Source organism: Aspergillus mulundensis (assembly GCF_003369625.1).
Source record: "Aspergillus mulundensis strain DSM 5745 chromosome Unknown scaffold_4, whole genome shotgun sequence".
Taxonomy (NCBI): Eukaryota; Fungi; Ascomycota; class Eurotiomycetes; order Eurotiales; family Aspergillaceae; genus Aspergillus; species Aspergillus mulundensis.
The window spans coordinates 1,380,875-1,396,040 of record NW_020797892.1 but is presented as its reverse complement, the minus strand read 5'-3'; the positions used below and the strand labels follow the sequence as shown (position 1 = coordinate 1,396,040).

The following is a 15,166-nucleotide window of genomic DNA, read 5'->3' as shown; positions in this document are numbered from 1 at the left end:
GCGCGTTTTCCGAGACACTTACTATAGAACGATAGTATGGTATTGGATTTGGATATAACTATGGTAGGGCGTAATGCGTTCGCGGGCTCAGTAGCTCCCTGCATTTCGTGCTAAATACCGCATAAGCGCCTCTGCCTCTGAGCACCTGCACATGCGGGCGGGCGGGCGTCGAGCCGCTCCTTCCTAAGCTGCGAGCTGGCATGGATGACGGTCGCGACTTCCTAATCGACCGTACATACGCTCTCTGCAGGGAAGGCGCGATGGGTGCTTCGCAGGTGGGCGGTCGCTCCTTCCTCAGTTGCATCCTGCTGCAGGAGAAACGGATGGGGCCGAGGCTCAGCCCCAGTTATACGTAGAGACGTTGCAAGCCTCGGATTAGGATTGGATTCTCAGTCATGGGCGTACCGACAATCCGGCTAGTAGGGACCGCTCTCAGTCCATCGGCGCCAACTCATCACTCAACACCCAACCTCCAGCAGCAGCATCCCATCTATTCCTCGTGAACCGCAAAAAGAGCTGATCGGGACTCCGCCCCCATTTCGCTACCTCCGGCCCATGCGGACCAAGGATGTGCGGCTGGTCACACGGGCGAAAGACAGCGTAGTGCTGTATTCTCGCTTCTTCCGGTACCCGCGTATCTAGGAGATCCATCTCGCTCTCGTCGTTGTCCTCGGAAGGTGGGGTTAGAAGCGCGGATTCATACAAAGGCGATACCTCGCCGCTTAGTAGCTCCTTCGCAAACTTCTCCTCAAGCTGCATGATCCTTCCCGCAAGCGCGATCCCAATCTGCGTCTTGCTGAACCCCTGCATCGGCGGCGCCATGTGCAGCAGCCGCAGCGCCTCCCTTCGGATTTGCGGCTGCCGGCAGGTCAGCGCCGTCCAGAATAGCGGCAGCCCGACACCGAGCTCGAAGGTGAAAATCGGCTGGGCCCCGTCTGGTTTTCGGGAGCATTCGAGGGCGAGGGAGGCTTGGTTGATGATCGTGCGGTAGGATTCCAGATGCCGGTCGTAGATGCAGGCGGTGGGTGAGAGGCACGTCGCAAGGATAGTGGTAATGGTTGCGTGGTACGTTTGGAGGATTGCGGAGATGCTGACGCTGATTGTAATCGTAGACGTTGAGGAGTGAGAAGCAGAGGACGATGCGGATCCCGGCTTTGAGTGCAGGCTGAGGGTCTCCGTGAGCGCCGCGTATGCCGAGCGCCAGGCGTCCAGACGACCCTGTAAACGAACACATCGGGCAAGCACCTCTGGCGATATCACAGGCTCCACGCCGATGAACGGATTTCGCCCCGTGTCTCGCTGGAAGATCTGCACCTCCGCAGCGAGCGGGATAAGCGTGTCTCTCGCATCCTCCAACGACCTGAACAGATAACTTCGCTGCGCATCAAACCCACTGTACAAATCGCAGATCGGAACACCCGAAATACTCAGCGCCGCCGTCCCCAGCCGGATAAACAGCGGAACGATCGTGTCCTCCAAGAACCCAACATCCCTCACACTCGCACCCCGCGCCCGAAGATCCAAAATAAGACGCACCCCCTGCCCATAGAGCCCCAGCGCCTCCTCAACGCGCCCCTGCACCATCTCAATACAAACAAACAAGACACAGCTAACCAGCGCAACATGAACATCCACACTCCTCCGCTCAATCCCACTCTGGATCTTGCTCAGCGAGCGCGAATACCACCCCAGCGCCTCGCTCTGCTTCTCGTTCATCCGCGGCTCATCCCTCGAACGCAGGAATACAAAATCCCCACAGATATCTGGAAACTCAAACAACGCGCTGATCGCATTGACGGCATCCCAGACAGCCGGTTCAAGACGACAGATCCGCGGCACCGTCACCGTCCAGAACGCCTGGTCCAGCCCGCCCGCAAGATACGGCGCCGCGTGGTGGAAGTAGTACGCGAAGGCGCGGCGCTCGCTCCAGACGCCGCCGTTACTCGGTGGGCTTGAGAGTGAGACGTCGAGGTCAAGGTCGAGTACGGACGAGGTGGTGATCGATGGCGCGGACGCGTACGAGGCAGTGAGGTGCAGCGGGTACTCGCAGGTGAATTTGGCGGCGAGACAGCGCTTGCACGAGGGCTTCTGCTCGTCGCATTTGAGTTTGCGTATTTTGCAGACTTTGCAGCCGCGGCGGGTGTGGAGGGGGCCCAGTTTGGAGGATTTGGGGGAGGGTGTTCGGGACATGGTGTGGCGTGGACGTGCTTAGGTTGGTGAATCGCTGGTGAGGGGCTCGCTCATGGTGGACGATCCATCTAGAGAATGGATTTCATTATCAGCACAGACTGGTAGCGACACCCAGCTTGAAGACAAAGAAAAAGGAATCGCGAAAGAAGCCAGCAGCGAAAAGACAGATTGGAGATGGAGAGTTGGAGAAGCTGAGTTGGTGGCTCTAGGCCTCCCCCCACTTGGCAGCAACATTCCTATAAATAGTTTTCAGCTCGGCAAACCTTCAGCATTCTTGAGCTCTTACATGCTTTAATAAAGCTACCATCTTCTGTCCTTGAGGGAGTCATATATATATTCAATTCAAAATAGTATGACAAATACCTAATTATCTCGAAGCACCCGTCCCAATACACCGAACCCAATTCCCAAACGCCCTTTACTCCAACCCAACCCAACATAAGAAACCCGTGGATGTACCCATAGCCATGCAGTAATGCCTCAGCCTCACTCCAACCCCTCTTGCTCAGAGTCCTAATACCCCTCCGTCCCCTCACTCCCCCTCGACCCCCTCTTCCCCTGCCCATGCCCCTGAATCTGACTCTCGACATCCCCCGACGGCGGATGCGGCCTCTTCCACCCGCGCCCCGCCGTCGCATCGCGCGCCATCCAATGCATCTGCTTGAGCCGGAACTCGCGCATGTACTGCCGCTGCTCGACGCTCATCTCCTTCACCACGTTGTCGCCCTGGAAGCCGTTTGTCGCCAGGTAGTGGATTGAGTAGCCGAGGAGGATGAAGACCACGCAGCCGACGATCACGATCAGGATTTGGACTTCTTTGGTGAGGGCCATGGTGTTTTGGATTGTTTTCGTGATGGGATGGGATGATGTGGAGGTGAGGTAGTTGTGGTTGGAGTCTTTGTGGTATGACCTCGAGGACGCTTGTGGATTGTTTGCGTTTGTAGGAGGATAGGTTCGTTTGTTGGTTATTTGGTGGTAGGAGGAGGGAAGGTGTTTGTAGGAGGTCTGGGGGAGTGTCAGTAGGAGAGGTCGTAATGTAAGTGCAGAGAGCAACCAAGAGAGACTGACTGTTGACCTTGACCAAGCGAATGGACGACGTCTACTTCGTACCAGTAGAGTCAAATAGCAAGCGAGCGAGAGTAATAGGTAGAGGATCAGACGATGCAATATCTCCAAGAACAAACAAAAAAACAGCAGCAGCACCCTCTTATACCTAGCCTACACCACGCCTTAAAATCCTTCGACCTCCCCAAAATCCATCCTATCCTCTCCACCCGAGCTAAACTGAAACGTCGACCTCCAGCTACGCTCCCATCGACCCCAAGCGTTTTTCGATCCTGCCAACACCGGCGCGAGATATACATGCTCGAACCGGCATAGCGCGCTCGCACTTGACGTCATTTGCGAGCGGGCCAATCAGGGCGTGGTCCGAGGTCCACATGTCCGGACGCTAATCTCGCGTCCGGCGAATTAGAGGCTGAGGCTGAGCGGCGAGCTTGGACTCGTCGAGGGCACGTGCCACGGACGCATAACTGGAGGTGTCTGTCGTTCGCCCGTGTGTCTGTCTAATTCTGTTTACGCTATGGTCTGGATATTTGATGAAACCAGCTTTGGGCCGGAATCGTGCCGATGGTGTGATTTAGATTTGTGGATTGTTGCCCCTGAATGCAGGATGCCGAGTCAGACTAAGTGCTGACAAGGATGTCGGGGTTCACGTGATGTGCGCTCACTTATCCGACCAGTAGCCAGTTCGTCAACTAGCCAGTCGACTTGAATGTCAAGGGCGGGTCTACGCAAATAAAATAAGCATATTTGTATTAGCGCTGCTTGAAATGTGAGGAGGCGTAGTAATATCCTGGCCAGGAAGACAGTCATAAATCGTGCTCTATTCAGCTCATCTATCTATCCGCTGAGCCGCATGTATATACATCTACTCAAAGTATCCAGGGAACAGCCAGTTCATCTTCTCCCTCGCCTCGACGCTCCAGCTCGCCTGTGCCGTGCTGAGACCGAACTTGACAGCCCCCGCATACTGCTTGGCCTGGACGAGCTCGGCGTTCTCCTCAGACGCAAGCTCGTTCAGAACAGCCGTGACAAAGTGCTTCGCATTGACGGCGTTGGCCTTCATGTGGCCCATGACCATCTCGACGGAGACGTCTTCAGTCGACTCGTGCCAGCAGTCGTAGTCGGTCGACATGCAGATCATCTGGTAGGCGATCTCGGCCTCGCGCGCGAGCTTAGCCTCGGGGAGACAGGACATGTTGATGACGGAGCCGCCCCAGGAGCGGTACAGCTTGCTCTCGGCGCGGGTGGAGAACTGGGGGCCCTCTACGTTTCATTAGTAGAGCTTAATCTAAAGTTAAACGAACATACCCATGCAAATAAGCGTGCCACGGTCATGCAGCTTCACCCCCTCACCCTCCAGACTATGCCCGCAAGCCCGGACGATCTTGGCAACGCGCTCATCGAACGGATCGCCGAACGGGACGTGGCCGACAACGCCGCCCTCGAAGAACGTGAACGGGCGGATCCCCTTTGTGCGGTCGATGACCTGGTCGGGGACGACAAAGTCGCGGGGCTTGATCTCCTCCTGCAGACTGCCGACGGCGGAGAAGGCGATGATTGTGCGGACGCCGATGGAGCGGAGGGCGGCGATGTTGGCGCGCGCGGGGACCTCGTGCGGCGCGATCTGGTGGTGCTGGCCGTGGCGGCTGAGGAAGGCGACGGCGACGGTGCGGTCCTTGTGCGTGTGGTGCAGGATCGTGATGGGGGAGGAGGGAGTGCCCCAGGGTGTCTGGATGTTGAGCGAGGCGACTTGGGTGAAGCCGGGGAGTTCGCGCAGGCCGGTGCCGCCGATGACGGCGATGGGGACGGGGTCTGTCAGAGTTAGTCAGGCTTTGTTGTTTGGAATGGGTGGGCTGACCGGCGTAGGTGCTGGGGAGGACGGCCATTCTGCGAGCGAGTTGTCTAGGGGACTCTATTCTTCGGAGGGGTCTGGAGAGGGAGGAGAGAGAGCGAAGAGCCATCGGGGTCGGACTGAGAAAAAGTCGGCGGGGTTGCCCCTCAGCCAACCTCCGCTCCTCCGCCACGCCGTTCCTCAGGCACCTCTCTCAGTCCATCAATTGCATTGTATCTTTTCGCCTTTCTCATCCATTCAATCCAAACTCTATAGAAAAACAGACAACATATTGCCAGCGAACTCTATCCCTGCTGCTTGGCTCCTTGCCTGCCTCTAGTGAACGTGTCAAGACTTGTTCCTTCAGCCTTAGTAGGCAGTGACTTGCACCTCACCTATTGTTGGCGCGTACAGAATCGGACGTGATTTGAGCAGTAACTTGGTAATATTTCTGAAATGGAAAAGATCGGTTCACTGTCTTCGCTGCAGAGCGGGCTGGTGATCACTGAATCATTGGATTAAGCTGAGATTTCTCCAGGATGAAGCTACATTGTCACCAGGATTTTCACAGACGAGTGGAAAGGACGAAAGAAGAAGAATTCAATTCCATTCATTCATTACGCTAAGACAAAGATCTTAGGCCTGGCCTATTTCGCCGGCCTCCACTCATAATGATGCGCCCCCTTACTCACAGGCCCGGGATCCTCCCCAGGCACCCCAGGAAGATTATACCCATGCGCCCCGAAGAAATCCATCTGCGCCTCCATGAACTTCGTCGGCAGATTCGTCCCCCCCTCATACTTGACATACTCCAGGCTCGCCGAAATAGCCGGAATATAATGGTCCGCGTCCACAGCAGCCAGGACAATCTCCTTCAGCGAGGGGAAAGTCCGGTGCAGCTCCTGCGCAACTTCATCAATAAACTTCATGTTCTTGATCTTCTTGTTCCCCGACACAGCGGGCTGCAGGATGTCCGCGATCCCCTCGGACCGGATGATGCACCCGGCGCGCCAGATCTGCAGACACTTGCCGAGGTCGATGTCCCAGCCTTCGTCGTCGGAGGCGCGGGCGATGAGCTCGAGACCCTGGCAGAAAGATGCCAGGAAGGAGGCGTACACGGCGGCATGGAGGTGCTGCTTTAAGGCTTCGATGTCCTTCATGCCGCGGATGCGAGACGGGGAGGGGAGGCGCAGCTGCTTGGCGACTTCGAGGCGCTCGATGCGGTTGCCGCTGGCGATGCGCATGAAGTGCGCTGTTGCGAGGGTGGGCGCGGAGATGTGCCGGCTTGCCGACTCCATGACGGACCAGTACGGCGTGCCCTCGGTGTTGTCGTTGTCCTGGACGACCTTGTCGAGGACGTCGTCGAGCACGTATCCGCCATCGCCGACGCCCTCGCCCTTCCCGTCTCCCTGCGGCGTCTTCTTCACGCGCAGCAGCTCAGCCCCGATCTCTAGCAGGAAGTTATTCCGCAGCTCGCCCTCCTTATTCCACGCTTCAAAGATGTCGGCGATTTCGTCGTAGTTCAAGCCGCGCCCGTAATGCAGCAACGACCACGCCTCGGCAAGCGTGCTCAGCATCCCCCCCTCAATCCCATTATGCACCATCTTGACAAAGTGCCCGGCCCCCTTGGGCCCAATCCGCGTCACACAGGGCTGTCCACTCTTCGCATCTTTGCCGGCATACAGCTCAAGCAGCGGCATCACCAACTCAAGCGCCTCCTTATCACCACCCGGCGAAAGACTCGGCCCCCGTCGTGCAGACTGATAACCCCCACTAACACCAAGCCCAATCCACGAAACCCCGATCTTACTACACTCCACCTGCCTCGCCTCGGTGCGTCGATAATTCTCATTCCCCCCATCCAGAATGATATCCCCCTTCTTAAGGTCCTTCTTGATCATCCCCAGCACGCTATCAGCGGGATCGCCGTGCGTGATACTAAACAGGAAGATCTTCCTCTCGCCCTTGCCCTCAAGGGACTGCGTGAACTTCGAGACATCTTCGAACCCTTCGATTTTTCCCTTGTAGTTTGTGTCTTTTGCGGCGGAGAGCAGTTGCTTCACGTTGGAGTATTTCGCGTCCCAGATCGACACGTCCAGCCCGAGTTCCGAGAATGCAAACGCCATCATCGACCCCATGTTGCCGGAGCCGACGATCCCGATGCGTTTGAATTTGGAGATGGTTTCGTCTTGGGAGGGCATGGTGCTGGATTGTTCGTAGGTCGTAGATAGTAGGCAGGATTAGGTTGGAAAGTTCAGATAGCTTGCAGTCGAGAATATGGGTAGGTTAGGAACCAGCTCCTGAAATAGCACTTCAGCCAGTTTCGTCTCCTTACATCATTCCACGTTCGACTCGATATCCGTACACTCCACAGGCGAGTTCAAGCTTCGCCCAGGCTGTCATTGGGCTTGGTGGTGGTCCGCTCAACCTCATCGTTACATCATCCCGCGGGTTCCGATATACATACATCACTCACTCACGCTCAACACGTTCAATAAGATAGAAGAGAACACTCAAAATCAAAACCAAACAAACTCCAGCCCAACAAAGCACGATAAACAAAAATGCCCTCCAAAATCCCCCTCTCCTACGCAACCGTCTCGCTCGGCTCCCCCAACACCAGCTCATCAATCCCCCTTCCCCAAAAGCTCTCAGCCCTGCACCAAGCAGGCTTCAGCGGCATCGAACTCGGGTTCCCAGATCTCCTAGCATACGCCTCATCCCTCACAAACCGAACCGTCGCACCCGACGACTACGACAGTCTACGCATCGCAGCCGCCGAAGTAAAGAAGCTGTGCATCGCGCACGGGCTCGAAATCCTGATGCTCCAGCCCTTCTCCAATTTTGAGGGGTGGCCGCGCGGCTCAAAAGAGCGGGAAGACGCGTTTGCCAGGGCGCACGGGTGGATTAGTATCATGGAGGCCGCGGGGACGGGGATGTTGCAGGTTGGGAGTAGTGATACGCCGGTGGAGAAGATGGCGTCTGCGTCTTCTTCTGCGTCACATAACGCGGACAGCGTGGCCGGGCCTCGCGCCGATATAGTGGCCGACCTGCGCGAACTCGCGGATTTGCTTGGGGCGAAGGGGTTCCGTCTCGCGTACGAGAACTGGTGCTGGAGTTCGCATGCGAAGGGGTGGAAGGACGTATGGGAGATTGTGAAGGCTGTTGATAGAGACAACATCGGGCTTTGTCTTGATACGTTCCAGAGTGCTGGTGGGGAGTGGGGGGATCCGACGACTGGGTCGGGACGGATTGAATCTGGGGGTCTTGACGAGGCGGAACTGAGCGCGAGATTCGAAGCAAGTATGGCGGAACTGAGCGCGACGGTGCCAGCGGACAAGATCTTCCTCCTCCAGGTCTCGGATGCGTATGTTCCGCTTGATTCATCTGGAAAACCGAAGCCGTTGGATGCGAAGGTGGTGGATGGGACGGCGCCGAGGGGACGCTGGAGCCATGATTTCAGGCCGATGCCGTATGATGGGGGGTATTTGCCTGTTGAGGCTGTTGGGAGGGCGGTGCTGAGGACTGGGTTTCGGGGGTGGTTTAGTGTGGAGATTTTTGATGGGGGTGCGGATGGGAGGGGGCGGAGGTATGAGCTTAAGGAGTTTGCGGGGAGGGCGAGGAGGAGCACGGAGAGGTTTATTGAGGCGTGTTTGCCTGCTTAACCTTGACATACACTGAGTTAGGTTCAGGTGGATAGGATGAATGGTATGTATGGTATGCTACCGAGAGTATGAGTATAATGTAGTCATGACTTTTCGTCAACATCAATAGAAAGCAAGAACGCCGTAGATGCGAAGATAATAAAAACGTAATGGGGAATAGTACAACTTAAATCCGACCTAGCTCACGCGCCGTTGCTGGGGTAGGCAACCTTGTACGTGGGCACAAACTCCTCCTTGATCGAGCGCAAGCTCACGAAGCGGGACAGCAAGTTGCCGCTGCCGGCCTTGTCATTGGTACCAGACGCACGGGCACCGCCGAAGGGCTGCTGGCCGACAACCGCACCGGTGCTCTTGCAGTTGATGTAGAAGTTACCGGCGGCGTTGCGGAGAACGTCATCGGCGATAGTCAGGGCCTCGCGGTCCTGAGCAAAGACGGAGCCGGTCAGACCGTACTCGCCGGTGGCGTCAATCTTCTCGGCGATGCGGACAAAGTCGTTCTCGGTGGCATCGGGGTAGGCGTACACAACAAGGATAGGGCCGAAGAGCTCGCGGGTGAGGAGGGGGTGGTCGGGGTTGGTGGTGCGGTAGACGGTAGGCTGGATGTACCAGCCCTTGGAGGAGTCGTAGGAACCACCGGCGAGGAGCTCAAGCTCCGGGTCGTTCTTGGCTTCGTCAATGACCTTGGCCAGCTTGTTGAACGAGGCTTCGTGGATGACAGGGCCGCAGAAGTTGGTGAAGTCCGAGGGGGGTCCGACCTTAAGGTTCTTGGTCTCGGTGGCGACCTGCTCAAGGAAGGAGTCGGAGATGGAGGCCGCGACGTAGGCGCGCGACGTGGCGCTGCACTTCTGGCCTTGGAATTCAAAGGCGCCACGGACGGTTTGGACGGCGGCGTTGCGCACGTCGGCGGACTTGTGGATGAGGTGGAAGTTCTTGCCGCCGGTTTCACCGACAATACGGGGGTAGCTGCGGTACTTGCCGGCCGCGACGCCGGTGGAGATCTGGCCGTAGAGGTTGCGGAAGACGCTGGTGCTGCCGGTGAAGTGCAGGGCGGCGAACTCGGGGTGGTCGAGGACGGTCTTGGTCACTTCCTCGGCTTCACCGGGGACGAACTGGATGACGTTCTTCGGCAGGCCTGCCTCGAGCAGAATCTGGTGAACAAGCCAGTTGGAGGCAATGGCAGAGGGAGAAGGCTTCCAGACCACGACGTTGCCCATCAGTGCAGGGGCACCAGCAAGGTTACCTCCAATGGCAGTGAAGTTGAACGGACTGATGGCGTACACGAAACCCTCCAGCGGACGGTACTCGACGCGGTTCCAGACACCCGGGGCGTGGTGCACAGGTTGCTGAGCATACAAGTCCTCAGCATACTTGACACCGAATCGGAAGAAATCGCAGAGCTCAGCCGCGGAGTCGATCTCCGCCTGCCAGGCATTCTTGCCCTGGCCGTGCATGGTCAGAGCCATCACATCGTATCGGTACTTTGTCGCGATCAGGTCCGCCGCCTTGAGGAAGACACTGGCACGGTCGGCGAACGGGGTGGAGGCCCATGACTTGCGAGCTTCAAGCGCGGACTCGATCGCCGCTTGGACATCTCTGGCGGTTGCGTTGGAGTAGGTGGCCACTGGGCCGTGCGAGGCAGGGTTCGATTGTGTGAGGGTTGAAGAGGATTTCACCTGTCATTGTCAGCTAAGCTCTGCCGGAAAATGTGATGTGCCTACCTCCTTGCCAGCGATAACCAGGGGAACGCTCAGAGGAGCCTCTTGTTGTGTGCGGGCCAGGGCATCCTGGAGAGCTTTGCGGTCGGGCGAGCCTGAGGCGTAGTGTTTCTACGGAATTAGCAAACGCTTGCAGCTGCGACAAGAAACTCACGTTGGGCTCGTTGTCAATGCGAGGAACCTTGAAAGTGGCATACGAGGCCGTCTTGGTTCGGGAGAAGACCGATGCGGTCCTGACGGGGAGGGCCCTCGCCCGGAGCAGTAGTGATGATTGCATGATGCTGTGATGCACTTCTCTATTCAAGCTAAAGCGATTGACAGAAGAGCAGAAGAGCACAAGAGGCGAGGAGAGAAGGGGAGGAGAAGCAAACACAGCATGCAGTGTGCGGGGAAGCTCTCGTGATTTAAGACCGGTTATCACCGGGAATGCTGCCTCTCTCCAACTGCGGCTTCGGCGCCGACAGAATACGGTTGGCCGAACATTCCATGGACCAGAAATTCAAAAGCATGGCCATGGCCATGGCCATGCATGCTCCAGGCCCCGCAAGGAGATCTTCGCCGGTCGCTGGATGCCGGGCCCGGGGCTCTGCCGGTGGGCACTGAGTCCACTGACCGGGCCGGATCACAGGCACTGGCACGCCCCGCCATAACAGTGGGATGTAGATACGGTTTGTCATAGTATGGGGAACTGATAATCTGGAGTACAACGATAGCTGCGATATGATATCTGATAGCATCTGGAGGTTTGATCATGGTATGTAGTCTCATCCCCACAGCCCGGACGTAGGGTAGTCTTGATTAAGTCCCAGAGCCTTCATCTACGATGCCGGTTCGGCTGCAATAGACCGGCTATGTATTTCAAGCGGTGCGTTATTAGAAGTACATAAAGGGCAGTATCTTAAAAAGCTATTGATATTTGTTCATTCAAGATTTATCGTGGGATTCATATATAGATGTCGTATATAGTCGGTCTATTCTATCTAGAAAATCCACCACCACACCCGCTCCAGCCAGTTCCGGGGCTGGCGGTCCAGGTCATTCTCACACAGTCGGTCGATCTCATCCTTGCCCGAGAAGAGGTCGACTTCCGACACCTTGGTCATCCACGGGGTCCGATACCAGATCTTGTGCCCGGCGTAGAGTGCAAGGAAGATTGCAAAGACAATGTAGGAGACTAAGAAGTCCGACGCGGTAAATCGGCCGGGGAAGAACACCGCGTAGCCGTTCGTCAATGTCAAAATCGAGATCACAAACATCACGTAGTATGTGCCATAGGGCTGCAGGGGGGTCTTGAAGGGTAGCATGTCCAGCATGCCGTGGAACTTGAGAGCTTTGCGGAAGCGCTGGTTCGGTTAGCATTGCACAATAGAGAATAGAGAAGAGAGGAGCATACCAGATACGCTATTCCGATAAGGATCCAGTTGATGAAGCCACCAACTGTGGTGATGTTGGTGAACCAGTAGAACACCGTCTGCCCAGAGCTCGACAGGTTGAGGAAAGCCAGCAGTCCGATCAGCCACGTCGCGATGACGGCCACATATGGAACGCCGTTTCTGTTGGTGCGCATGAAGATCTTCGGGGCCTGGCCTTCTCCAGCGAGCGAGTACAGGGTTCTCGATCCGGCATAACACCACGCGTTGCCAGACGACCAAGCAGAGATCAGAATGGCAGCATTGACGACGTGGTTCAATCCCCCGATGCCAGCGTTTTGAATGGCAACGACGAACGGACTCGAGCCAGCTCCTGAGCCGCCGCTGGCAACTCCAGCTTCCATGGTAGGGTCGTTGTAGGCCACAGTAACGCCAATAACCAGACTGCCCAGGATGTAGAAGGTGAAGACACGGTAGATGAATCGCTTGGTGGCTTTGGGAATGTTCCGACGGGGCGCCTCTACCTCTCCCGCGGCAGTCGTGATCAACTCGGGCGAAAAGATGAAAGAGAACCCGGACTTGATCAGAGCAGTCCAGAAGCCCAAGAACTTTCCAGTGTTTCCGTCGACCAGGTAGGGATTGAATGCACCCGGGTCCTGCCAGTAGCGGAACCCTAGGCGGTCATGGCTCGGGCCTCCTCCAAAGAACAGAACGACGCCTAGGATGATCAAGCCGATGATGGCCAGGATCTTGAGACCTGCAAACCAGAACTCAGACTCTCCGTACCACTCGACGGCGATGACGTTGAGCAGTAGAATAACTAGGATTGTTAGCAGACTAAATTGATTGGGACAATATACACATACCAACGAGAACAATGGCAATCCACAACCCTACACTGACGGGAGGATTCCAGTACTCGATGATCATTCCGGAAGCAGTTACCTTACTAGTCAGTAACTCTCAATACTTAAGAGGGGCATACTCACTTCCGAGGCCAAAAGCATAGCAAAAGAATACCAGTAGTTGTAGCCCGCAGCAAACCCAATGCTTGGTTCAGTGAAGCGCCCGATCAGGTACGGCACCGAGACACCGCGAATGGGCAGGTAGGTCGTCATCTCGCCCAGGACGTTCATGACAAACCAGACGATGGAAGCCATGACAATATAACTCATCAACAGAGGGGCAGGGCCGGTCTGCGTCAACACCGTCGATGTACCGACGAAGAGACCGGTTCCAATGCAACCTCCGATGGCGAGCAGTTGCAGCTGTCGCGAGGACAGACCGCGTTTCGTCGCTGTGTGTTCCTCCACCTCTCCTTCCATCGTCTTGGGCTCATAGTCGTACTGGACGGACGGGCTGCGACCCTCCTCCATGCTCTTGACCGAGGGCGAACTCATCTTGATACCTAGGTTGCAAACACGTAGGCAAAAGAGAGACCAGGCAGGGTGTTATAAAAATGATCTGGCGCGGGAAGACCCCAGATTGCTGAGTCAAGGGCTTATCATTTCCAGCACGAGATAAATTTTACTCATGGAAAGGTTTGTGGGAGATAAACCCTATTGGCTCCGGGCTGGTGCCAGGGGAAGCTGTGGGGTGCCCAGCCTGCCCAATTCGGTGAGTAGATTGAGAGCCTGGTCCAGTATATGCCTGATAGGAGTAACTTTGGCGGGAAGCGTGAGATAATGCTGACGCTGGCTGTGCAGGAAGGGTTGTAGTCCCGAGAGATACGGGTTTCAGCGTTGATCCTGCGTCATTAAACCATGCTGCCTCCGATGTGATAGAGAGGACATGGTGGCAACGGTACCCCGGGCTCGCTTGCAATCAGGTTCTCCAGACTCCAGGATTCGGAGATTGACTCTGGGGAACTTCTCCGCACAGAAACCCGCAGTCAATTTGCATCTGGGCTCTGGAGACCGGATCAGATGCTTTGACTTTGCACATGTTCCATGAAGCTGTTTCAGTGACTAATGGGATCCTCCGTGAGCCACTGCTGAAGCTGGTGTTTGTGCATGGCTTGGCGTGGAATTCCCTGCCGCTAGCCCAAAGCTTGGTCCACCGGCTGAAGACCGCTAACTGCTCTGATTGGATGTTGGCGGCCACCAGTCTCAACCACGTGAGACTAGTCCTTCCTCAGACTAGCGCGTCTGCCTCAAAGCTCAGGCTGAATGACGTGCGATCGGGCTATCTCCGTCGGATGAAGTGTCGGACGCCCGGAGGGCCGGCGCCCGGGACGCGCCTATCCCGATTAGGACTAGCGCAGCATGTGACAGTTAAGGTTTTCTTATAACTTACCGCTTGCTATATATAAATAATTTAGAGGTTTACTATAAGTAATATTATTAGCTAGTTATTAGGTTATAAGCCCTTAAACTTTTTTAACTACTTTAAAATACTATTTAAAACTTTTTTAAGCGCCTTTATAAGCTTTAAAGCTTGTAATAAGCACTATTATATACTTTTTTTACCTTTTTAAAGCATAATTTTTAATACCTACTATTTATAAATTAATAAAACTGCAACTTTTTAATTAATTAAAACTTAATATTTAATATAGCTAAGCCTTAATAAGTTATTTTTAATATAAGGACCCCTAATCCCGCTGCAGGGACGCCTTAGTAAGTAACTTAGTTAATAAACCCTTTTAATTTTTTACTTAAACAGGCATATTATAAGCACTGCCTGCTTTTAATAATAGTTTTTATTATTATATACCTGCTTGGGATTAAGCTTACAGGCTAAATTAATTATAATAAGTAATTTAATTAGGTAAAAAAATATTTACAAGCCCTATATTTTTTTTAATTAATTAATTTTTTGCTTCCCTAGCCTTTTAAAAACAGGCTATACTAAAAATACTAAAAAAATTACTTTATACTTATTATTAATTAGCTTATAGGCTAAATTAGCCATAAAATTTATGTTAAAATTATTAAATTCCCGTGTTTAATAAAGTATGCTAATAAGATATTTAATATAATTTACTAAATTATTATTAAACAAGGTGTACCTTAAATTACTAAGGTAGTACTTAGCATTATTAATATATACAGTGTGGAGGGGCAGTACTAGAGCATGGGAGCTAAAGGAGCCAAACAGTGGCGGAAACCTAGGACTAAACAGTATATAGTATAAGTAAAAATAATAATAAGAAAAAAAATATATATATTAAAGTAAATAATAAACTAAGTATAAAAGGCTGGTAGTAAGGCTATAAGTACTATAGGAATTAATATTAGGGTGTAACCCTACTATATTTTTTTAGGGGGGGGCTAAAACTTACTAGTAGGTAAAACTTTTTTTTACTTATATTTTTTATTTTTTTTTAAG

At 54.2% G+C, this 15,166-nt stretch overlaps 6 protein-coding genes across 6 annotated transcripts; 1 reads left to right on the top strand and 5 right to left on the bottom strand.

Annotated features, from left to right (window-relative positions):
* Positions 1–432: 432 nt before the first annotated feature.
* On the bottom strand, positions 433–2,190 carry DSM5745_04975 (Zn(II)2Cys6 transcription factor domain-containing protein; the record flags this gene model as incomplete). Its single annotated transcript, XM_026746991.1, has 1 exon — positions 433–2,190. One exon carries the CDS (start codon positions 2,188–2,190, stop codon positions 433–435), a length of 1,758 nt encoding a protein of 585 aa, XP_026604471.1.
* Positions 2,191–2,703: 513 nt separating this feature from the next.
* On the bottom strand, positions 2,704–3,021 carry DSM5745_04974 (uncharacterized protein; the record flags this gene model as incomplete). The annotated part of the gene is made up of 1 exon (XM_026746990.1): positions 2,704–3,021. One exon carries the CDS (start codon positions 3,019–3,021, stop codon positions 2,704–2,706), a length of 318 nt encoding a protein of 105 aa, XP_026604470.1.
* Positions 3,022–4,120: 1,099 nt separating this feature from the next.
* Positions 4,121–7,287, bottom strand: DSM5745_04973 (6-phosphogluconate dehydrogenase, decarboxylating; the record flags this gene model as incomplete). Its single annotated transcript, XM_026746989.1, has 3 exons — positions 4,121–4,518; positions 4,564–5,067; positions 5,775–7,287. The coding sequence occupies 3 exons, from the start codon at positions 7,285–7,287 to the stop codon at positions 4,121–4,123; spliced, it is 2,415 nt and encodes an 804-aa protein (XP_026604469.1).
* A 363-nt stretch (positions 7,288–7,650) lies between these two features.
* Positions 7,651–8,751, top strand: DSM5745_04972 (sugar phosphate isomerase/epimerase family protein; the record flags this gene model as incomplete). The annotated part of the gene is made up of 1 exon (XM_026746988.1): positions 7,651–8,751. One exon carries the CDS (start codon positions 7,651–7,653, stop codon positions 8,749–8,751), a length of 1,101 nt encoding a protein of 366 aa, XP_026604468.1.
* A 182-nt stretch (positions 8,752–8,933) lies between these two features.
* On the bottom strand, positions 8,934–10,743 carry prnC (delta-1-pyrroline-5-carboxylate dehydrogenase prnC; the record flags this gene model as incomplete). The annotated part of the gene is made up of 3 exons (XM_026746987.1): positions 8,934–10,424; positions 10,470–10,577; positions 10,621–10,743. 3 exons carry the CDS (start codon positions 10,741–10,743, stop codon positions 8,934–8,936), a joined length of 1,722 nt encoding a protein of 573 aa, XP_026604467.1.
* Positions 10,744–11,446: 703 nt separating this feature from the next.
* Positions 11,447–13,236, bottom strand: DSM5745_04970 (Proline-specific permease; the record flags this gene model as incomplete). The annotated part of the gene is made up of 4 exons (XM_026746986.1): positions 11,447–11,809; positions 11,860–12,656; positions 12,703–12,781; positions 12,826–13,236. 4 exons carry the CDS (start codon positions 13,234–13,236, stop codon positions 11,447–11,449), a joined length of 1,650 nt encoding a protein of 549 aa, XP_026604466.1.
* Positions 13,237–15,166: the final 1,930 nt, after the last annotated feature.